Source organism: Canis lupus, chromosome 9, assembly GCF_003254725.2.
Source record: "Canis lupus dingo isolate Sandy chromosome 9, ASM325472v2, whole genome shotgun sequence".
NCBI classification, from domain to species: Eukaryota; Metazoa; Chordata; class Mammalia; order Carnivora; family Canidae; genus Canis; species Canis lupus.
In genome coordinates this window covers 43731158-43756607 of record NC_064251.1, presented here as the reverse complement: position 1 = coordinate 43756607, position 25450 = coordinate 43731158, and the positions used below count along the sequence as shown (strand labels likewise).

General features: G+C 36.9%; 1 protein-coding gene across 1 annotated transcript in view; it reads right to left on the bottom strand.

Annotated features, from left to right (window-relative positions):
* Positions 1-5055: 5055 nt before the first annotated feature.
* The window catches only part of NLK (nemo like kinase), a 157112-nt gene continuing 136717 nt past the window's right edge, over positions 5056-25450 (bottom strand). The window contains exons 7-11 of the mRNA XM_025476427.3: positions 25324-25425; positions 17324-17410; positions 10059-10257; positions 9058-9151; positions 5056-6847 (exon numbers count right to left, since the gene is read on the bottom strand). Of these exons, the coding sequence (XP_025332212.1) occupies positions 6793-6847; positions 9058-9151; positions 10059-10257; positions 17324-17410; positions 25324-25425 (537 nt within the window). The 3' untranslated portion in view covers positions 5056-6792. The remainder of the gene's footprint in view (positions 6848-9057; positions 9152-10058; positions 10258-17323; positions 17411-25323; positions 25426-25450) is intronic.

Below are 25450 nucleotides of genomic sequence, written 5' to 3'. Positions count from 1 at the left end.
ATTAGGTAAGAAAAAGAAATAAAAGTTATCCAAATTGGAAAGGAAAGAAGTGTAACTGCCAGTATCTGCACACATGACTGACTTTCTCTATATCTATATATCCCTATCTGTCTATATATCTATATCTATAAATAAAAACTACCAAAATACAATTAGAACTATTAATTCAGTACAGTTGGAGGTTATAAAATCAATATACAGGTATCTGTGGCATTTTTATACACCAGTAACATGACAACTGAGAAATTAAGAAAACAATACTGGGATGCCTGGCTGGCTCAGTCAGTAGAGCATGTGACTCATGATCTTGGGGTTGTAAATTTGAGCCCTGCATTGGGTGTAGAGATTACTTAAAAAAAAAAATTTAAAGTCCGAACCATTTACAATTGCACCAAAAAGAATAAATTACCTAGAAATAAATTAAACCAAGGAAGTAGAAGACTTGTATACTGAAAACTATAAGATGCTGGGATGCCTGGGTAGCTCAGTGGTTGAGCATCTGCCTCGGCTCAAGGCGTGATCCCGGTCCAGGGTTTAAGTTCCACATCAGACTCCCTGTGAGGAGTCTGCTTCTCCCTCTGTCTGTGTTTCTCTCTCTCTGTCTCTTATGAATAATAAATAAAATCTTTAAAAAAACAACAAAACTATAAGATGCTGATGAAAGAAAGAAACTAAGAGTATACAGATGGAAAGATATTTTGTGTTTGTAGACTGGAAGACTTAATATTGTTAAAATGTCCATAATACCCAAAGCAATCTACAGATTCAATGCAATACCTATCAAAATTCCAATGGCATACTTCACTTTTATTCAAGAAATAAAAGTTATCCAAAATAATTCTAAAACGTGTATGGAACCACAAAAGATCCTGAATAGCCAAAACAATCTTGAGAAGGAACAATAAAACTGTACATATCAGGCTCCCTGATTTAAAACTATACTACAGGGAGACCTGGGTGGCTCAGCGGTTGAGCGTCTGCCTTTGACTCAGGGCATGATCCTGGGGTCTGGGATCAAGTCCCACATTGGGCTCCTGTAGAGAGCCTGCTCCTCCCTCTGCCTCTGCCTCTGTCTCTGCCTCTCTCTCTCTCTCTCTCTCTCTGTCTCTCATAAATAAATAAAATCTTAAAAAAAAAACTATACTACAAAGCTATAGTAATCAAAACAGTATGGTACTGGTGCAGAAACAGACACACAGATCAATGAAACATAATTGAGAGCCCAGAATAAACCCACACATACATGGACAATTAATCTGTGACAAAGGAGCCAAGAAATACAATGGAGAAAGGATAGTTTCTTCAAGAAATGGTGCTGGGGAAGCTGGACAGCCATGTGCAAAAGAATGAAACTAGACCACTATCTTACACTATACACAAAAATGAACTAAAAATGGATTACAGACTTGAATATAAGACATGAAACCATAAAATTCCAAGAAAACACAGATAGTAAACTCCCTGACATTGGTTTTAGCAGCATTTTTGTGGATCAGATTCCAAAGACAAGGGAAACTAAAGCAAAAATAAACTAAAAAGCTTCTGCACAGCAACAGAAACCATTATCAAAACAAAATGGCAACCTACTAAATAGAAGGTATTTGCAAACCATTTATGTGATAAGGGGTTATTAGCGGAAATATACAAGGAACTCATACAACTCAACAGAAAAACAACACAATTAAAAAACTGGCACAGGATCTGATTAAACATTTCTTTGGAGAACACATACAGGTGGCCAACAGGCACCTGAAAAGATGTTCAACATCACTAGTTGTTAGGGAAATGCAAATCAACATCGCAATGTGATATCACCTCAAATCTATCAGAATGGCTACTGTTCTCAAAACAACAAAAATAAGTGTTGTAATGGATGTGGAGAAAAGGAAACCCTTGTATGTTTGGGATTGCAAATTGGTGCAACTACTATGAAAACACTATGGAGAGTTCTCAAAAAATTAAGAACTACCATATGACCTAGCTATTCCAGTTCTAGGTATTTATCTGACAAATATGAAAACATGAATTTGAAAAGATATAGGTATTCCTATGTTCATTGCAGCATTGTTTACAAAATGCCAAGATATAAAAACAACCTATGTGTCCATCAATAGATGGGTAAAGAGGATGTGATATATTTATGCAATGGAATATTACTCAGCCAATTAAAAAAGCGAAATCTTGCAATGGATGGACCTTGCATGTATTTATTACGCTAAGCAAAAGAAGTCAGATGAAGACGAATGCCATATAATTTCACTCATGTGGGATCTAAAAACCACCAAACCAAACCAAACTCATAGATACAGAGAACAGACTAATGGTTAGAGAAGGTTGGGCGGGGGGTGGACAAAATGGGTGAAGAGGAGCAACCGTTTGGTAATTGATGGTAAACTTAACTTTTGCTGATGATCACTTCGTAGTGTATACAGATGTCAAAGTATAGAGCTGTACACCTGACACATATGTAAAAAAAAGTGTAGGAAAAATGTCACCACTTATGGGTTTGATTCTTAAACTACTTTAATCTTGAGAGAAGAAACAGGATGTTAAGTTCAGCAAGTATTATCAGTTTCTTCAATTCAGCCCTGATTTCCAAAATGGAAAGTTAGAGTCACTAGCCTCTAACTCATTAACTAAGAAACTTATTTTTATTTTATGGCATACCATTTAGAACATTAAAAGAATATTAAAGAATGGAATGCAAAATGTGCATGAATTCTGGAGGAAAGATGGGAGTGAGGAAGACTCTGACTTCTGGCTTAAATAATGGGGTGGATGGTGAAGTCCAGGCCCAGGATTGAGGGGAAGGAAGCAGATGGAACACTGTAACTTGAGCCATTGTCTTCTACCTCCTCTTCCAGAAAAAAGTTAAATCAAGAGTACCATCCTGGCACAGGTCCTAACTTAATGTGAAGAGGGTGCTATAGCCTGGGCCAGCTCACAACTCTGTCCTCTTGCCCCCAAACATACAAATTCCTTTTTCTTCCACAATTCCTCATGAATTGCTAAGGATGGCCCTAGTCTAGGATGGGGGAAAAGAGAACCAGTATGGAAAAGTGAGAATAATAATAAAGTTGTGTGAGAAACATTAATTTAATTTTTTTTTATTAAAAAGATCTTATTTATTCATGAGAGACACACAGGGAGAGGCAGAGACATAGGCAGAGGGAGAAGCAGCCTCCTTGCAGGGAGCCCAATTTGGGAATCGATTCCCGGACTGGGATCAAGCCCTGATTGGAAGGCAGATGCTCAACCGCTGAGCCACCCAGGCGTCCCTTAATTTCATTTTTGACATGTCTGAAATGCCTAGAAGATAACCAAGTGGAAATTTCTAATAGGGACCTAGCAGAAAAATCTGGGTATATAGGTAAGAGATTTGGGTTCATTCTCTTACACTCATTGAGGCCATGAGGGCAGATGAGGTCACAAGATGAGAGTAGTCAACAGTGGATTGTAATCTTAGCTGCACATTGGAATCAACTGGAGAATTAAAAAAAAAAAATCTCACAAAAAAACAAAACATAAAACTGATGCCTGACTTGCCTCTAGAGAGAATCTGATTTAATTGGTCTGGGGGTAGCCTAGGCACTAGAATTTCTGATAGTTCTCCAGGTGACTCTACCAAGTAGCCACATCAAAAACCTGTGGCTTTAGAAGCCAGGATTTATCCCTAGCCGAGGGAGCACAACATTATGAGGATTGAGCAGAAAAAGGAGCCTATATAGGCCCCCAAGAAGGGAGAAAAACAGAGTGGTATTACGGAAGACAAGGAAAGAGTCTTTAAGGAAGGAGAGGTGGAGAGAAGACTCAAAGTGCTCATTTACTACCCATGGTGTTTAGACACTACTTAGAGCACAGTAGGAATAGCTCCCCCAAAAGGGGCCTTTATTTCAAAATTCATGCAAATGTTGTATTCTATTATTTAATATATTTTTAATATAAAAGTAGTATTTTAAATGATTTAGCATATAAGAAAAACAAAATTCCAAACTTTATGAACTATCACAAGAAATTACCTCCATCTTCTGGGTTCTTATACCTAAACTGCAAACAAATTGGAGCTGATTAGAGCCCTAACTTATCTGTCCATACTGATTCCACTGACTGTAGAAATTCCACATTTTTGCAATTACCAACAATTTTAAATTAAAAAAAAACAAAAAACAAAAAACGAGACACACATCCTTGGTTAGCTGAACAGGTTCCAGTGGGAACAGGTCAATATATTTTCTCTAATATTTGTGAAGAATTTGTTTCAAACTGTTATATGTGCAATTCATATTGTTCTCTTGTAAGTAATGACAACTAGTTTCCTTATTCAAGCTTATTGATAGTAAGTAATTCTTGTATTCAGTTAGGTATTCAAAAGTTTATTGGATGTACAAACTAATATGTGTAAGTGTATTAATTTATACGAGTTAGAACAGTCAGTTCCCTCCATGTCAGGAAAAAAAATCCATTTTGCTAAATCAAGAAAAGACAGGGGAAATACATGCCATCTACAAACTCAAGAGTCATGTTGCCTTATCTACCACAGGGAAGTATTCCAAAGTTAGGTAGTCTGGGGTCAGGTCATAATTATACTACCACCCAGTTGGGACTTTGTCCTTCACTGGAATTACCTTTGGGCTGCCGGGGGAAGGAGGCAGAAAAGAAGGGAAGGGTAAGGTCAAGTCCTCAGCAGTCTGCTTCATCCAGTTTATGTATTTAATGTTTTGGACTCCAATGTATTGAAATTTGGTTTCACATGAAAATAGAGTTCTTTGCTCAAAAAGAAAAAAAAGGCTTTTAAACCACTGGATTAGACTCTAAGGTCTGAAAAGACTTTCAAATTATATATATTTGACTCATAATGTCTTTAAATATTAAGTTTTTGATATATTTTTGGCAATGTAAAGATCCTGGTAAGATTTTTAAAAACCACAACTAATTTCCTCAAAGATCAAAATAGAAATATGAATAGGAAATGTCTTAAAACTGCAAAATCAGGAATAAAAGCTATACTAAAGAGAAAACAAAGGAAAAGAATTGAAAGAAAACAGATGACACATCTTTTTCGAATGTCACATTTAATGTTTTCACCACTGTACTTCAAATCTACATTGTACAAAGTGACCAGTAAGTGTGCCACGGTAATTGACCAACCTCTGAGATTGTACCTTTCACACCAGTGTCTTCTTGGGCTCTTTTGATACTAAACACGTTTCTCATTCAAGTGAATTGAAATGCTTCAGTTGGGTTGATTCTCAGGAGCCTCATAAAAAAAAAACAAAGATATTGCACCATCTTTGTTTAGTAATTCAATGTTTGTTTCTTTCACAGCAAATAATTACTTCATTGAAGTTAAAACTTCCAAACATAACTTATTAATAGTCTTCAAATTCAGCTCAGATCACTCAAGATGAAAATACTCTGCTAAATACAGATAACTTACAATAACTTTAACAGTTAATTGTCCATAACACACAACAAGGTTTTTTCCTAGACCAATTTTAAGACGATCCATTAGTATTCCTTGTACAGGTGAAAAACAATCTTCAATTTTCTTGTCTTTTTATTTTTAATATAAAAGTTGGAAGGGACATTCAAGTTTCAAGTCTCCACATTGAACTTAAAAAAAAAAAATAGTCATCATCAGCATGTGGAGGTAAACAAGCCAAGTTGTATAACTCCAGGAGGTAGAGGCCTTCAATTTTGTATTCATATATACATATGCACAGAAGAATTCAGTGTTCCAACAGAAAAAAGAATTTGTCAAAAAGTAATAAGTTATTTACTACTGTGACATTTCAAGACTCCCACAGCTTTGCCTAAGGACACAAACACATTTGACATAATTCCCTATGTGCCTTTTTTGTGGCTTTAAAATTTTTAAAAATTTGTTTTTGTCTTTATTTATTTATTTTTTTTACTGTCCAGTGCAGGAAAAGTCTCACAAAATTTCACAGACCTAAAATGTGCAAGCTAGTTCTCTCTCTATACAGCAATGTTGGGATTCTTTTGAAATTAGCCCAGAAATGAATTATTTACACACATGAAAGATGCATGCTTCGGGGTTTCTTTATGTAAGAAAGAGCAGAAAAACTTCTAATAAAAATAGATTAAATATATATATATATATTTATACTGGGTAAGGAAAACAGAAGTTTCGTCTCTCCTAGTCACAAACTCATTCTCTCTACCCACAACATTGGATTTTAGACAGCACACATCACCGTCACGGCTCTAATGAGAAGCTAATTATAGGGCTTGATCATTAGGTGGCATGCCCCACCCCCCACCCCCCCAGGTGCAGCCACGATCAGCTCATGTGGCTCCATGATTGGTCGCAGGCAAGGTTTCTAGATTCTTTCATTTTAGAAAACCCCAAATTTTCAGGAATGGCTCAAATATCAAAATGTATGACTGTCCTTTATGTGTGTGTATATGTGTGTGAACAATCTCACTTCATTTTAAAAAAAGAAAAACAAAACAAAAACACAAAACCCCAAAATCCCAAATTTGGTTCAATTCTCTTTTGTTCTGAGGTGAGCCATAACAGCTGCACTAAATTCATAAAACATGTGCAACTCTGGGTAAAATATTTTTCTTCTAAAAGCACAACCACTTTACAAGATTAAAAGTCTAGTAACATTTCTAAATATTATTCATATCATACAAGTAGTGGTTGTTAATTTAAAACTTCATTAGTAAAATTACAGTACAAGCATGATTAACCTCCAGAATTGCAAATCCCAGACTCCAGTGGAAAGCTACATTACATCTTCAGTAGTACATTATCTTCCACCGTCACTCCCACACCAGAGGAGATGGGGGCATCTCAGACGGCTGGGCAACAGTGGAACTGGAAGAAAATGGAAATATGGTGAAACCAGCTATTGACACCACAAAAGGCAAAAGGGAGAGTCAATGCTGTGTATTTTCCTCTCTTCCTTTAAAAAAATTATAAAGTCCATTTCTGGATTTTATTTAACTTCTCTAAAGCTGTATTTGTTCCAAATTGTTCATTCAAGAATCTGTATCTATAAGCAAGGCAACAGTGATGGGCTTGAGGACGATGTGTCATTTACTTGTGGGACATCAAGGAAATGCCCTCCCTCATCTTTCCTCTTTTGGAAAGGGATAATGCCTGCCATCCACCTCATAGGACATTGTGATGAATACATGAGATAATGTAGGCAAAGTGCCTTCCACTGTGCCTACTTTGTAATATAAAGGAAGTAATAATGTCTACAATCAACCAGAAAATAATCTTACAGGATGCAGAATTATCCATTTAAAAGTAGCCTCTCAAAACACAATGACTTTAAGTGGAAACCTATGTGAATGAGCCTTATAAGCACTCTTTTATCAAGTATGAACTCAGTAGTAATGAATAATCATTTAGCATTTGTTATCCATAGATCAATTTTCTCAGTTATTTCACGTATCTAATTTTGTTAACTAGATTATAAACTTGAGGATGTGTGTGTAACCACTTTGCTTCCTTGGGGCCTGGGATAATGAATAACTTACACCTGAAAGGTATTAAAACACATGATTTCCCGGGTCACTGACTCTTAGGGGAAAATAATAAAGTAATTTTAAACCACAGAGGAATAAACATACAACCTAATTCCTTCTTTCCACAGAAAAATACAAGGAAGAAATGAAAGTCACCCTGATTTAAAAAGTTCTAAACAAAAATTCGTGAAAAATGGATTCAATAAATTTAATCAATTTCAACACCATGTTAAGGCCAATTAAAAGGGAAGCAAGGGGAAGAGAGAAAAGGGAGAGGCAGAAAGGCAGGTGGGGAAGAAAGGAGGAAGAGTGTGGCCTTTCAGATATCTAAATCCACCCTTCTCTGTCCTGCTTTGTTATACTGGAGCCAGACACTTACTCACAGTTATCCTTTGCTACTTGGCTTGTGGTGGAAGGATACTGCAAGGCCAAGGCTTCCTAAGCAGCTTTCCTTCCTGGTTCTGGTGTCGGATTTTTTAATGTGGAAGGCCCAGTTTTGTTCTACCCAAATTTTCTGGCAAGTTTCTCTGGGACCCAGCAGGCTTCTCTGATAGACCAATTCCACCCACACCTTTTGAAAAGCATCTTCAGCACCCTCAAACTGTGTGTGTTCTTGTGGCAGCCATATCTTCTACTAAGTGGTCCAAATTTTATTAGGCTTGAGTGGAGGGGTCTCCTCCAAATTTTTAATTTCCTCCTTGTTCACTCTTCCTCAGTCTAAAGGGAGTACCTGCCTTCTGCCTTTGTTACTTTGGGACCCTCCAGAATCTTCTTATATACCTTTTAGAAGTTAACCATCTTTTCTAGTTAATGCTTCTATTAAATTTTCCCTCTTCAGGGCAGCCCCGGTGGCTCAGTGGTTTAGTGCCGCCTTTAGCCCAGGGCGTGATCCTGGAGACCCAGGATCGAGTCCTACATCAGGCTCCCTGCATGGAGCCTGCTTCTCCTTCTGCCTGTGTCTCTGCCTCTCGCTCTCTATGTGTCTCATGCATAAATAAATAAAATCTTAAAAAAAAACTTTTCCCTCTTCACATTCATGGGTGTGGTTTCTTTCTCCTTACTGGGCTTTAATTGATGCAAGGAATTAGGGAAAAAGACATTGAGAAGGAAAGGACAGAGAGAGACACAAGCAAATGAGGCTTGCTGGGTTCCAAAGCAGCTATGAAAACTCTAGATAGGACACACCAGCACTATACCTATAAAATAATCTTGCTTGTAGTTATTATTAAGGTGGTGGGGATGGTAGTAGGAACCAAGAGGACCATGTTTAACTTGAGGGCAGTGGCTGCCATGCTGCCGTACGGTGATCATCTGTGAACACAACTGCCAAAGCACCACCCCAAATCAACCACTAAATTGGCATCAGTGTAAAAATGAATGCGTACATTTTTAATTTGCTTTTGACTAAAACCAAAACTTGTAAAAGAAGTTTTATCTATATTTATCTTTTTATCTGTATTATCTAATCTAAATAAAAACAAATATGCTGAACAACCAAATCACAATGGCACCCTTTCAATAACAAAGTAAGAATTATATACATATAGTTACCTAATAAAGCTCTTAAAAGCAGCAGACTGCGGGTTGATGCAGAGAGGCACTCTGTTTCCTTTCTGCTGTTCCAAAATGAATTGGTGAATAATCTCTGTGGAGAAAACAAACATCATATAATTCTTGACAATCTGCAGGCATGGGAGCAGTGGATTCTTGGCTAACTGGCCAGCATTCTGAACAGCATTTCCCACTGGTTTAGTTAAGATCAAACGTACAGATCATGTATCAGGCAGGATCCAGTGGAACTTTCCTGAAATCAAAATGACAGTGCCTGCTAAACAGAGGCAACCTCCCCATTTCACCCCATCGACCAAGTGGTGTTATATGGGTTTGAAACCCCATCTGTGGGAGGAGTAAAATGGTCTATAAACTTGAATGATTCCACAGGGTTGGCATTATGAATGAATCTTCTAAATTGTTGGTAATTATTACCCTTTCGAAAATCACTTAAAAAAACCACAGCTCGTGTATAGGTACACAATTCTAGGCTGTTTATCTTGGGGACTACTCTCTTCTAAAATGTCTAAAATCATTCAGAATTTTGGATGTCCTTAACCTACCCCAATAGGAGATCATGTCAGGAAATTTTATGAGTAGACTATCAGAAATTCCCCTCTCTTGTGATCATTCAAAGAATGATTCCCTCACTGGATGTTTATTCTTTTTAAAATTTGCATGTTATATAAGACAGTCCAATATGTTTCAGTGAAATCACACTGAGTGAATACATATTATCTACTTTGAGTCACACTTACTAAGTAAGTCAGTTTGGAAAGCTCCTCTGCCTGACCTACCACTGAATGTAATATGAAATCAGTGTTTTTATAACACACATAGCTTTCTTGGCATATATGCCCTGGACAAACAGCTATACACAAGGTTGTAAAATAAACGTATGGAGGAACTTTGGTCACCATCCAGACTCAGCTTTTCATGGCCACATAATGGAAAATGTTATTATTCATTCTGCCTGGCCAAGGGCCAAAAAAGATACTCACCTTTAACCTGTCGAACAGAACTGAGGTTCTTCTCAAAAGTGTCATCAAATTTGGGATTGGTGATGGGCTCAAAGTCACTGGTATAAACTCTTCCAGTAGAGGTGGAAAAGCAACATTTACACATACACGTGTGATATCGTAGTCGCCCTTCATCTAGGTAGGGGTGGGCTAAGGCATCCTTAGCGGATATTCTTTTGGACTGAAATCAAATTTGGAGACCAGGACATCAACACTACAGATAAACACGACTGTCCACACAGGATCTTTCATAAGACACAGTAACTGCTCTTCATAGCTTATCCTTAATTTATAATACATCTTGTATAAAGAGGAATGAGCGAATGTATAGGCAGGTGACATAGCAGCAGGGAGTATATAACTCAGGACAACCAACCACCATATACCACCAGAAAGCACTCTGCTAAGATCCTAGAGTTCCTACCTTGAAATAGTTAGATGCATGGTCAAAAGTGGCAAATACCATGACATTTAAATATGCAATGCTTCGAAGGGGATAAGTTTACATTTTAAATAACAGTTATATTTTCTAAATATGTTTCAGCATTTGGTAGAGATGTGATCACAGTGGCAATTTTACAAAGCTGCCTGAAACTTTTATTCTCTTAGAATGCCAAATGAACTTAGGGCAAAAGCCTATGGGGAAAGTGCTAGGGTTGGGCAGCAGACAAGGTCTGAATGCCATGTTGTGGTGGCTAGCACCATCTGAATACCAGTGGCCTGTGGTTTTCTAGCACTTTAGATCAGAATACTTAATGAAGTTTCAGATTTACATAAATCATAAACTCATTTCTCCATTAAGAAAAATTCCTCTTTTTTAGCTCTGTGGACATGTAGGTACATTTTAAAGTATTTAAGGATGGACTTAGTACAGAGTCAGAGAAAAATGAACACTCTACCTCATTTTGAGTATAATCAAGCACTTCACATAACACAAAAACCAAGAAAACCATTTGGTACTCAAATCAAAACTAACTGGGTCATCCTGACTGGTTCTGGCACCCCAAATAACAAAATGTTAAATATTTTCCGTGAACCTGATTTCCCTAAAAACACTTATATCTCTGATTTTTATGCTGATGTTAAAAGGCAAGTCATAACTTTTCAGGATATGATAATCACAAAAGACAGTTGCTGTTTATCTACCACAAACAGAAGAATGTAAAGTTGACAACCTTGATTTTGTGTCTTTCACTACCTTTCATATGGTATATCTGGTGATCCAGCCCTTCTGAAGCCTGACTTGCTGGTACTCTCAGCAAGTAAGTTTCTTCTTTTTTTTCTAAATGGGTCCAGCTATTCCCGGAGGTTCCACTGGGATCAAGATCTATTACCAGAACCAAAAGAAACAAGCTGGCTGACAGTACCCTTTTCCTGGGACTGGGTCCCTTGAAGGCCTCAGTGCCTCTGGCCAGTCTCATGTGAGGGACTGAGTTCCTTGGCTTTTGCACACTACAACTGGTTCCTGGCCAAGTCTATTTCTGTTTCTGATTGAGCATGGTCAATCGTGAACACACTTGGTGGCAGCAGTGGTTAAATCTGAGTTTTAATTTTATCATCTGACCATTAAGTCATTTCTGTCAGGTGGCAGATGTCAGAAATTGGGTCTCTCAGTTGCCATGAGCAGCTGGAATCTGGATTCCCTGTTAATTTTTTTGTCTGTGGATTCTGATATATCCTGAAATTTCAGAATACAGGGTTGAAAAGATTTTGGTATTATCCCAACTACTGATAGGATGCTCTGTGTTTGTATGTTCTGTGTGCACCAACATGGGGTCCTCTAAAGTGTCTTACCTAAGGGAAACCTTTGAACAAAAAGTAAATCAAATCCCTACCATGCAATGATCAACTTTCATTTCTCTAAACAAATTAACGTCTCTTTAGAACTTCTGAAACAAGGGTAAAGAAAGGAGACTGTCATTTTGTAAAGGGTATGAACACTTAAAAGAAAGACTGCCTTACTAAATTGAGAAAGATATCACAAAATTATTCGATTTTCAATAATGTTCTTTGGAAGAATCTAGTGGTGCTTAATTATGTCCTATACTGCCCCCCCCCAAATGATTGATTGATTTGAGAGAGAGAGAGAGAGAGAATGTGCACATGTGAGTGAGGGGAAGGGCAGAGAGAGCAGGAGACAAGCAGACTCTCCACCTGAGCAGGGAGCCTGACGGGGGCTAGATCCTAAGACCCTGAGATTATGACCTGAGCTGAAACCAAGAGTCAGATGGTCAACTGACTAACCTACCCAGGCATCCCATATCATATATATTCTTAATTACCTATTGTATATATACCTTAACTTATCAACATTTATAATAGAAGTGGATGCTTATTTCTACCCTAGATTTTGTTATCAGAGTTGGCTCTTTTAGTTTTGAAGAGTTGATAAAACTTCCCTTTTTACAAATAAAAATATATTTTTAAAAATATTTTATTTATTTATTCATGAGAGACACCGAGAGAGAGAGGCAGAGACAGACAGAGGAGAAGCAGGCTCCATGCAGGGAGCCCAATGTGGGACTCGATCCCAGGTCTCCAGGATCACGCCCTGGAGCTGAAGACAGGCGCCAAACCACAGCCACCCAGGGACCCCCTATTTCTTTTTTAAAAAATTTATTTATTTATTTATTTATTTATTTATTTATTTATTTATTTATTTATTTATTTATGAGATATACAGAAAGACAGGCAGAGGAGAAGTAGGCTCCTTGTGGGACCCTGATGTGGGACTTGACCCCAGGACCCTGGATCATGACCTGAGCCAAAGGCAGATGCTCAACCACTAAGCCATCCAGGCATCCCAATAAAAATATTTCTAAGCAAACACATTGATGTACTTTGTATATTTCTGAGGGGAGTTAATATATCATGTTATGAGATCTCTTAATTTTATTTATTTAAAAAAAATTTTTTTTAAATTTATGATAGTCACAGAGAGAGAGAGAGGCAGAGACATAGGCAGAGGGAGAAGCAGGCTCCATGCACTGGGAGCCCTATGTGGGATTCAATCCAGGGTCTCCAGGATCGCACCCTGGGCCAAAGGCAGGCACCAAACCGCTGCGCCACCCAGGGATCCCTGAGATCTCTTAAAAAGTAAATGTGGGGATCCCTGGGTGGCGCAGCGGTTTGGCGCCTGCCTTTGGCCCAGGGTGCGATCCTGGAGACCCGGGATCGAATCCCACGTCGGGCTCCCGGTGCATGGAGCCTGCTTCTCCTTCTGCCTATGTCTCTGCCTCTCTCTCTCTCTCTCTCTCTGTGTGACTATCATAAATAAATTAAAAAAAAAAAAAAAAAAAAATTAAAAAAAAAAAAAAAAGTAAATGTGGCAAACTCCTATTCCAACTGGCTTTTAGAACCAATCTCAACATATTAAAGACACATATGAAGAAATGAAGAGATTTTTAAAACATTATTCTCCTTATTTATTAAATAGGTGGGCTACTGAAAATTTTTTTCTTGCTAAAGTTATAAATCAAAGGGGCGCCTGGGTGGCTCAGTCAGTTAAGCTTCTGACTTGATTTAGGCTCAGGTCATGATCTCAGGGTTGTGGGATCAAGCCTTGCTTCAGGCTCTACGCTCATCATGGAGCCTGCTTGTCCTTCTTCCTCTGCTCCTCTCTGCTCTCTTTTTCTCTCTCAAATAAGTAAGTAAGTAAGTAAGTAAGTAAGTAAATAAATAAAACCTTTAAAAAAAAAAGCTATAACTCAAAGATAAGATTAAAGCTTTAAACTGTAAATTAAAAAGGTACTCTTGGTTAGTAAGTTATAGAGTAAGAAGCAAAATGTTTCTCTTAACTTAAAACTTTTAATATCTGGTATATAATTGTATAAGATAAAAAGGTCATGTGATATTTCTATGCAAGGTGACTCTTTGAACAAATCAGTCCAAGCCAATAGTCATAAAATTATAAATATCTCTGTTTTCTTCCTGATCTTACTGCCACGTACAAGTAATGCCACTACAGCATTCTAGAAGTTTTGGGTTTGTTTTCTCACAAAAAGCCTTATCGTCTTGAATTTGATTTTTTTCCCTACTGATTTTGCTGGCCAGATAAACTAATATCCCTTTGTATAAGATTACAGAATTGTAAAATTATGTGTTCAACTACATTAGATGAATGATAATAGGTAATGTGCTAAAAAGAAATTAGTTTTTAGAATGCTACAAATCATAAGGACTTAATTTGCCAACTTAAATTTTAATCCGATTCTTAGTTAACATTAAGACCTTAGTAATAATTAATTTGAGTTAATAAACCATGTTTGAATATATGAACAATTTAATTTTAATATACAAAGGCTCTTCATTAATACATTATAGAGGAGCCATCAATAAAGAGTTAAAAAAGGGGCAGCCCGGGTGGCTCAGCAGTTTAGTGCTGCCTTCGGCCCAGGTTGTGATCCTGGAGACCCAGGATCGAGTCCCATGTCGGGCTCCCTGCATGGAGCCTGCTTCTCCCTGTGTCTGTGTCTCTCTCTCTCTGTGTCCCTCATGAATATATAAATAAAATCTTAAAAAAAAAAAAAAAAAAAAGAAAGGGGTTAAAAAAGCTGTGCAAATTTCTTTGGGTCAACGTAATATGTATTTTTGTAAAGAGTGTAGAAGAGTATGTGATAATAGGAAGATGGGTATGCAAGGTAACAGTTATGTGTCTGGCAAGAGAAAAAAGTGAATAATTTTATCTAAATTCCGAATAATAATTATTTTTTAAAAATATTGCTTGTAACTGTCTATTGCATTTAGATAAATTAATGTCTCTGGAGGTTTGTTTAATGCCTTCACTATTTGAGTTAATAGTTAATTACATCTTTATAGACTATTTACTACACCCCATCCTTTCCAATACTGTTGATATTATTGTAATAAAGAGACAGAGACCTTTAACCTTATCCTCTAGTGGTTTCTGTCTTCTCCTTACATTTGCCTAAAGGCTTCTACTTCAAGCTAAGGAATTAAGTTTTCCATGAGAAACATCACAAGAACCCCAGTAGGGGACTGTTAACACCAGATACTTCTGACTACTGAATTCAGGATATAAACATATGGGTATAGCTGATATTATCACCACAGACAGCTATCACCTAGACTACATCAAGTAACTGAGTCAGGATTTTTAGGAATGTGTCAGTCTAGGAGCAGACACGTGGCAGTAGACTGTTTAACCTAAGATAAAAAAAGTACTTAGATAATTATCTCAGACTAACTGGACTAAATAAACTGATTTAATTATGGTTAATGTTCTATTTTTAATGGATACTTTTTAAAAACCTCATTTCTTTCTTCTTGCTAGCCCTCAATTTAATAGATTAAAGTCAGAATGAAACATTCTTTAAAAATGGTATCTATTTCTAACTGAAATAGATCTCAAAATCCCTCCGAATTGGAAAGAATCCTTATATCAGTCATAATAAAGCATCAGGCCCATTTAAAAATGATTCTGTAAACAAATAATATATATCAATTGGCTTTGTTCTATAAGGCAATGATAAAAATAGGTAAATATTACATGGGGTGGCTTAACAAATTCTTTTTAAAAAATTCTTAAATGACCATGTAGTTATTTACATAGGTCCAATAAGAATCTATCCTTTTTTACCAGATAAATCTTATCTCCTTCTTAGAGATTAATCTAATGTATAACTATAAGCATACTAAAAGTTTCATTTTAATTAGGTGTGACAACCTCACTCTTTAGGAAAAAGGACTACATTTCATGTATAGAACTGATGTCTAAAAGGCGTCTCAGGAAAACATGCTTGGTATCCACCATATGGCTTACAAAATTCCAGTCTTAGGGTTGTAAAGATTATGAGCTCCTGTCAGGTCAGGATCATTAATAATCATGTGATCTCAGAGAAATAGGACACTTTACAGCTTCAAGTATTGGAAGTAAAACCTGGTACAGGTGAATCATATGGTTCTTGGTTCCTAATCTAAACAGAATAAAGAGTGTAACATATTTCTAACACATAAAAGTAAAATTTAACCTCAGGGCCTTTATAACATCCTCTAGAGGTAGACAGAAATGACCTTGGAAGACTGAAGTTCATGTGGTTCTAGTTTTGTTAACCACAAAAGATATATAAAACATATGTAAAAGGTCATTATGTATTAACATCTCCTGTTGTATATATAGTTTAGCTATGTAGATAAACTTGCCAAATAAAACAAAAAAATCAAACTAACGACCTAAGTCACTAGCTCACTGAACAGGTTATATGGTGGAAACTATCCTTAATGATAGGAACTTGACCACAAGGAGGGAGTGTGGAAACGAGAAGTGCCACTCTGCTTTGTTTCCTATATCATGAGGCACCTCACATACCAAAATAAACAAATGGAAGCCAAAAAGTAAACACCAAATGAACAAAAAATTCACTCTGTCCCTTGAGATGTAGCTGTTTTCTCATTATGAACATACCAATGTAAACATCACAAATGGTACTTTTGTGGGTTTTTTTCCCCCTTTAAGTACCTATTGTGTTTTGTCCTTGAGGACTTCCTTATACTCTTGGCAAGTAAGATGTTCTTTTCTAAATGTTGTCATTTTTGAGTCTTCTTTGGTAATAGTTACCAGCACAGAGATGAATAATAAATATTCTTTGGATAAGTAGATAAATGAAGACCTGAACTTTGTCCCAGAAGAGTCAAGTCTAGAAATGGCATTTGATAAAGCTACTATCTCAATCACCAAAAGAGTAAAAACAGCTTCTTATACAATATAATGGACAGATTCTTTTCCAAGAATGTTTTTTTTTTTTAATTTTTTATTTATTTATGATAGACATACAGAGAGAAAGAGAGAGAGGCAGAGACACAGGCAGAGGGAGAAGCAGGCTCCATGCACCGGGAGCCTGACGTGGGATTTGATCCCGGGTCCCCAGGATCGCGCCCTGGGCCAAAGGCAGGCGCCAAACCGCTGCGCCACCCAGGGATCCCTCCAAGAATGTTAAAATTCTTTTCTCCTGATTTACCTTGGTGTCAAACTCCTTTTTCAAATCCTGAGATAAATAAGGATGGTACAGTTCCCTATCTCTCTTCACCTACATATCTATGTGTTAGAAATCAAACTTCTGTGCAATGAGTGAGCAAGTGAGCACGATGATACATATGAAACTGGGGATTGAAGTTTATCTTTGAAAAGTCCTTCTTTATATTGCTCATTTATTTAAAGCCAGGATGTTTTTCTTAGAACACATGTATTTTTAATTCATTAAAAAAAAATAAAAATAAATACTACTTACTGGATCAAAGACCAACATCCTGCAAAGGAGATGAACAGCTTCATGTGTAGCCTGGCTAGACAGGGTATAAAGTACAGGAAGAGATGGCTGTAAAAAAATAAAGGATTAAAATATGTGAGTTTCTGTGAAGATATGGAATACAGCCAATTTATTACAAGGTAAGTACCCAGCTCAAAAAACATGTGCACATATGTCTAACCTCAAAAGGAATGAGTATTCCCCTCATTAACCAATCTTCAGAAGCAACAACTGTCACTGACTTCCAATGGCATATTTTATATTGCAGGATTACCTATTGTAGGTTAGCACACAAAGGAGCCTACAAAAAATGAAAACTAATCCTGTAAATATGGTACTCCTGTTAGCCTTAAACCATAAATGCTCTGGCAAGAAGGGAAACTAAACATGCCTGGACATGGGAGGCAAAAATATATAAAGCCACAGCCACATGCAAAGTTAAGCATGTAAACTGTGCAAAGGAAGCATGTAAACTATGTCTTACATGTCTGCCTACTTTCAACAAAGCCACATAATAAAATCCAATAAGAATAGCAGCAAGCCATCTCAAAGTCATCAGGAGATAATTATTCACCTCACAGAAGTTTTCTGCAGGATCAAGGACAGAGATGCCATGAGATGAGGGTTCTAATTCACTAATTAGATAAATAAACATGTCGGAATCCTAATATCCTTTAGCACAGAACAAGGTGGTTGAACTAAATGATCTTTGAAATTTACTTTAGTTCTAAAATTATATGAAACTAGATAGGATTATAACAGATAAAAAGCATTATGTGCACAGAACCCATTTATAATTGGCACTCAAATATTTGTTTGCAGATAGAGAAGTATTTCTTGTTAAAAATACTTAAGTCTATGGTAGCCTCGAAATGATCTATATTAGTCAAGATAAGGAGTGACGTGTGGAGAGTGAAGGCAAGAGGTTTTAATTTACAACTTAATTTATATATTTTCTTTTTTTTAATTTACATATTTTCTATAAGAATTTATTTACTGTGTAAAATGAAGTAATTTATAGTTTTGAAAGATTCTGATTCTTGGTTTGACTGCAAATAGCTGGTCTTTTTCAATGGCTTATGCAGGTTGGCAGCCAAATTCCAGCCTATTCTTACTGACTAAAATATCTCACCATAAGCAATTCTTCCCTTTTGACTTTTTTTTTTTTAATTAAGATTTTATTTTTTAGTAATCTCTACATCAACGTGGGGCTCAAACCCACAAACCTAGGTCAAGAGTTGCATGGTCCATTGACTGAGCCAGCCAGGCACCCCTCCTTTCCATTTTCTAAGTGAATTCAACCTTTAATCCTATTTTTCTGGTGGAGGTGTGTTATAGCTTAGGGACAGGAATACTGGGATAAGTACTAGAACAGGTGGGTTCCAATTCTAACTTTGCCAACGTTAGACTCAGGTAAGTCACTAGAACTTCAGCTTAAACTTCATTTATTAGACTGTACTGGCACAGAGCAGCCTACTGATCCAAAGCATTGCTAATCATCTATCATCCACCAAATGCCAGGGTTTGGGCTAGGTGTTGGAGCAATAAAGATGAATATCAGGTCTCAGATGGGCAAGGAAAACATATGAACAAACAGTCTTAGAGGATGGAGAATAGAGAACAAATTAGAAGGCAAATTTTGTTGAGACTTGAGGATGACTGGATACATGAGGAGCTTGTGAAAATCAAATGACTGAATGTTAATGCAACCTGAAATTTTATACCCTCTCCCATCTCATATTTCTTTGTAGAATTATACCCTAAGAAACACATTAAAATTAAGGCCAAGTTTCACCACAGCCTGGAGCAGCTATCTTATGTGTTTTCTCCTTTTCTGTGTTTATATGCATGTTAAGAAAGGGGTCAGAGAAAAAGAAGTCAGTCAGTTATGCCAATACCTCTCCAGAAGGAGCTAATAATTTAGTTATAGCACAGGCTCCACAGGAAAGATGCAATACTAGAGATGCTGGATTTTCTTCCCCTTGAATTCACCAGCCATTATGGTTGAAACCAGTTGGGCACAGGGTATTAGAACTAGACAAGAAGTTTATATTTTTCATGGAGTACAACAGAATCAATTTGAATAAAAAAAAAAAAACCAGAATGCTTAGAAATATGCCCTAAATATTTCATTTGGGAGAAAGTTTTTGTCATTTCCCCCAACATTCACACACATTACTTTTTTTTTTTTTTAAGATTTTATTTATTTATTCATGAGACACACACACACACACACAGAGGCAGAGACACAGGCAGGAGAAGCAGGCTCCATGTAGGGAGCCCTAGGTGGGACTCGATTCTGGGATCCCAGGATCATGCCATGAGCCGAAGGCAGATGCTCAACTGCTGAGACACCCAGGCATTCCCATACACATTACTTTTTCCCCTTTAAGACACACCAGTCCATTTTCTGTTTGTTCTGCAAGTTTATAAGCCACTTAGGAGTGAGTGGGTGCCAGTGTTTAATCACGAGGACAGGAAGGGTTAAAGAGTACTCCATTAATGACTAATGACTATTAGTGAAATGAAGCAAGGATGAGCTTCTGGACACATGAAAGGTGAGGGGTCCTAACTGATTATGTCACAGTCATCAGAAGCCAAGTGCAGAGTGCTCGTCACCACAATAGAGTTGGCTTGGCTGGCTCAGCTCTTTAAGTCCTGTCCTGTAAATTTTCAGCTAGTGGCAAAGAAGCTGTGATCATCAGTCAGCAACATTAGTTAAGAATGCACAATGCACAGTGCACTGTATAGTGAGCACTCCGGGGTTATATAAAAGAAATCCCGACCTGAAAAATAATTGGTTTGAACTGAATGAACTCTAACATAATCTATTAAATGTAAGACATGGTTCCTGTCAGGAGATAGAACTATTTTCACTCTAGTGAACATATTACATGTATTTCTGTCATGACTGGTCAGGAACAATCTGAGAAAAAAGGAAAATCTAAACTTTAGACGAACAAAAGACTAAGGGCTGACAATAGACTTTTCAATCTTACCAACAGGTCAGTGCCCCAACAAGTATCTACTTTTTTTTTTTCTTTTAAAGATTTTATTTATTTTAGAAAGAGAACAAGCAAGGGGAGAGGGAGAGAGAGAATCTCAAGCAGACTCTGAGTTGAGCACAGAGCCTGACATAGGGCTCAATCCCACGACCCTGAGCTGAAATCAAGAGTCAGCAGCTCTACCAACTGAGCCACCTAGGTGCCCCAACAAGTATCTACTTTAAAAGATACTTGGGCCATGGCAGCTAAGATTGCATTCATCCAAGATTCTGAGTTGTAGAAAAGAAACAACAAATAAAAAATACCGAACAGTGTTTTTGTCTACTGAGCATTCCTTGACTTTTGGGGAACCACTCCCTTTTTACTCATAAATCAAGCCAAGCCTGATTGCAATCTAACTCCAAGAATGGGCACCTGACCCAGGCCTGGCCAATCGAATGAAATATTCCCCTGAACACCTTGACTGGCTCTGGGAAAGACACATGTTCTTAAACAGGGGAGAGCCAATGGGCTGGCTAATCCAACACATACCCCCCCATCCTCTTCTCCTATACCCACCTTTATCATAGAGGTTAGAAAACACTCATTTTTTTAAAGCTTGTCTTACATCTGGGAGGTTACATATTACACAGTTCTAGACAAGGACATATAAGCAGAAATTTGCTAGGCAGGCTTCTGGGAAAATAGCCTTTCCTGATAAAAGGGACAGACACCACTAGTGTTCTTTCTTTCCTCTGTTTTCTTGCTTTGAATGTGAATAGGATTCCAAGCTATAGCTATTTTGTAGCCAGGAGGAAATAAGCAAGGGGGTATGAAATCAATATTCTACATATGGCAGAGCAGAAAGAAAGAAAAAAAATTAGGTCCTTGATGACATAATTGAGCTGCTGTACCAGCTTCAGGCTGCTTACCTCTGGACTTTCTTGATATGAGAAAAAAAATGAACCCCTATTTCTTTAAACCACTGGAAGCAAGATTTTTTATTGCTCATAACCAAACATATTTATAACTGAATCAGAGACCTTCCACATATTTTCTCTAGATCTGTTTGAGAAAGCTCTTTCCTGAAGGACTGATATGCTAGTAGAATGTAGGCCTGGACTGCTGGTTCCATTTTTACAAACACACAGGGGAAAAGAAAGCCTGTCTGAAAATGAATCCTGTGAACACACAGGAAAACAGAACAGAGAAAATCAGATTCCTGGCTCAGAACATCACTTGACTACTTGAATCTAGCTAGGCCTGCGTTAGCTGTAGACCAACAACTTCATATAAAAAGTTCCATGAGCCAGTAAGTTCCCTTTTTTGCTTAAGCCAGTTTTAATTGAACTTCACTGAAGAGTCCTGACTGATAGAGTGTATGGAAGTATATTAATCAACCACATAAGAAAATTAATTTGAGACAGTAATCTGTGACTATATAATAATAATATATATAATAACTATATAATAGCTAATTTGATTCTCCTTTTGTATATGTATGGTTATATTTTTTAAGAAGTCCCAACAAATAATAGTACATATTTCTGTTTGTACAAATATGTATAAATAAATGCTTAGAAAAACATGTCTGGGAAGTTACTCTCAAATTAATCCAGAGGTGACAGGGATAGCCTGGGGTAGTGAAGGATGACAAACTGTTAAAATTTTTATTTTACATGTACTTGCATATTACTTGCATATATACAAATGAAACTAATAAAAAAAAATCTGCTGTGAAGGTGTATTGTCAGGCAGTGTGCTGTAATCCTTCATTTCCTGTTTGTAAAAAGGAACAAACGGTACATTATAGTGCTATGAGGATTTAATGAACTAATGCGTAAGAAGTGGTTGGGACAGTGGCTAGTGTATAGCAAACTTCTAATTATTGTTAGTAGTAAAGAATGGTTATTTCCATCTAACTTTGAGTAGCTACTTAAGTGGGAACTACTTGAAAAAGGCTTGTTTTTCTTTTTTATAGTCCAAACTCAAAAACTTTTATTGAAATTTTAGAAGTATTCCTCATGAGTTTAAATATAGTTCATCTAACTCCTATATCAAGTAATTTAGAATAAGTACCATAAAGTATAACTTGCCCTGCAAGGACCTCCAATAGTCTAAGCAGCTTCATTGAGAATTCAGAGTCCTTTCTAAAAGTTACAGGCTTTTTCTTGTGCATGCATTTTTATCTCATGTAATTAGTAATGTGTTAATACAGCTCATTCTGCCTTGTTCATGTACTTTTCTATAAATTTATCTATAGTTTTTTTGTAAAGAACTTTTATCATGGTAATGCATAAAAAGGACCAAACCTACCTAAGGCCCTTTCTGCATCAATTGAGATAATCGTGATTTTTCTCACTTAAAATGTAAAAACATATTAGTAGATTTTCTGTAGGTGAAACATCTTTGAATCCCTGGGACAAACTCCACTTGATCATAATATTGTTAGTAAAAAAAAAATCATCACAAGCTGTATCTAAAAATTTTAGGGTGATAACTTTAATTGTTAATATTTATCAAGTGTTTAGAATGTCAGATACTATTCTAAAGTGAGTTACCGGTTGAGGCAGGTTTCATATTCAGTCTGTCTGAAAACTGTAGCATACAACTCCTGGGACACCGTCAACATGCTGTGCCCTGTGGTGAGCCTGAGACTGCCACCACAGCCTGTACTCTTCATCACTACAGACCAAAGAAATATAAACAGAGTATATATCTGGTGTGGGGTGCTAAGAACTATGCCCTTTGCAGAATAGTCATGATGTACAGAACTACACAAGCTATAGTGTATATACTAGACTTTGGACCAAATTTAGAGAGTGGGAAGGGGAAAAGTAGAGTCTGACTCATGGCTTTAAGTAAAGAGCTTCAAGGGTCTGCTAACTTCTAGAGAGAAGTGTTGTATAAAGATCAACTAGCAAATGTAGATGAAACCCTGAATTTCCATACTGGGGGAAAACCGGAACCAACGATTATGCTAAGTTCATTTACATTCAATTATATATGGTAGATGTAACTTACTCTATACAAATCTACCTGGGCTTAGTGTTCAAAGACCATGAACATCTGACTCAGGAGACAATTTCTAGCATTGATTAAAAGCATCTAAAGTTAAGACTTTAAAGTCTTGTGCAAACTGTATCTATATCTAGACTTTGAGGGAAAAATGGTTGGCTAATTTGTTTCCACTCCACCAGTCTTTCTCTTCAAACCAAAATATTACAATAGCAAGGCTAGCCAGGTCTACCCCTAACTTTTACTGTGGTGCTCTCTTAAGACCATCACTAAATTTAACGATAAGCAAAATAAATTCAAAGAGGCATTACTGTTAAGAGTCGGATTCACGTAAAAATGTATAGGAAAAAATTCTGTTTAACATCTTAACCTATTTTTAACTAGTTAAATAAATATAGGACTTTAAATTTTCCTTTCTTCCCTCCTTTGTTTTAGATAATAATATGATACTTACTATTTTTTTATTTAATTGAAAGTTCTAGGTTTTTATGACTAATAGATTTTTAAAATTTCTAGTAGGAAAAGGACTCACTGCCAAGAATATTCAAAGGAGAGCATAGTTACCTTTGGTGTAGTATGTTACATTTTTGAGCTGTTCTAGAAGGCAGGCAGGAAATCCTTAGGAAGCCTTGCTCTCTCGGTTGTAGTTTAGCAGCTCTGACACAAAGGATTAATTAGCTGGCAACCATTAGCAATAGTTAAAATTCCTCTAGAGATGGAAGGGTGGCACCAGGGTATGTGATCTTAATCACATTTCATTACTGGCTACCTTTAGCCAGGAAAGATTTACTGACCTAAGATCAGTAAAAGAGGAAAGTTATTTTGCTAGTTACAAGGACACATTTACAATGAAGTATTGATAAATTACTTTAATATTCCTGATAATGGCCAAAAAATAGAACATAACAGATCTTTTGAGTTCTCTCCATTAATACAGAACCTTCCTCTAGGTTAAGACTTACTGTGTGCTCTTCTAAGAGAGTTGGGGCCTCAAATTATTTCATAGTTTATAAACTAAATGCAACAGAAGGAGGTAACTGGCAGGGGGTTATTTAAAATATCAGCATGTACATCTCTATTTTTCTAGTTTGGGCTGGTTTTAGAAGAGAACACACTTTACCTATACAGTATGAAAACGGAAGCTCTGGAGTCACACTGGAATTACAGAGAAAAGGGGAAGACAAGGCCTCACCTAAATGTCTGGCTGGTAATTTGAGAACAGTGTCAAATTTGGTCTGTCATTTGGCCATTGAAATCAATCAGATCATCTAAATGCCTAATTAAAAAAAAAAAAAAAACAAGACAGGGCCCAAGAAAATCAGTTGCTGAGTCTTCCTGTTCAATCTTTCTCTTTTCTGTTTCAGTTTGTCATTTTTAGGAAAACTATTTCCCTTGTTTACTCTTCACATCATTAAGCTGTTCTGTCCAAAAGAGATTAGGAAAAGTGCTTCTAAAAAATGCTGCTAAACCAACAAGTGGAGATAAAAGCCATCTTGTTTTTCTCTGGTTACAAGCAATACTGTTCAGTGTAAATCTGGCTATCTCACTTCATACTTCTTTTCTATGAGCATTCACATCTGATTCTGTGTTAGTGGCAAGAATGCAACAGAAACAGCTTCATATTCTGAGAAACCAAGTGTTGGCTCAGTATTTAGAAAAGACATTTTGATATACACGGCACTGAAGTGAAAGCTCCATCCCCAGTAACTTTTCCTAGACACATCAAAAACCAGGAGACAAAAAGCCAGGAGTCATTTCTTAGCAGCTGTGCTACAGAAGTATTTACTTTCTCCCACAGCACTGGGAATGATGATATTTTATTTGGTTTGACAAATATCTAACATTTTATTTATGACCATGACATAAAAACTAAATAAAACCTGTAATTAATGTTTTTATTTAAAAAGTCTCAAGTCATTCTGTTGGAAGAGAAGTCCTGTCCAGGTGGTTACCAGTTTCAAGCCCCGCCCTCTCATTTACCTGTTTATGAGGGCCCCTGAGTATGTGCGCCTTAGCGCCTTCACAAGCTGTCCTCATTGCTTCCAGCGATGGTGTGCCCAAAAGATCCGTAATCAAATCCAGCTGCAAAGAAACATGAAACACAGAT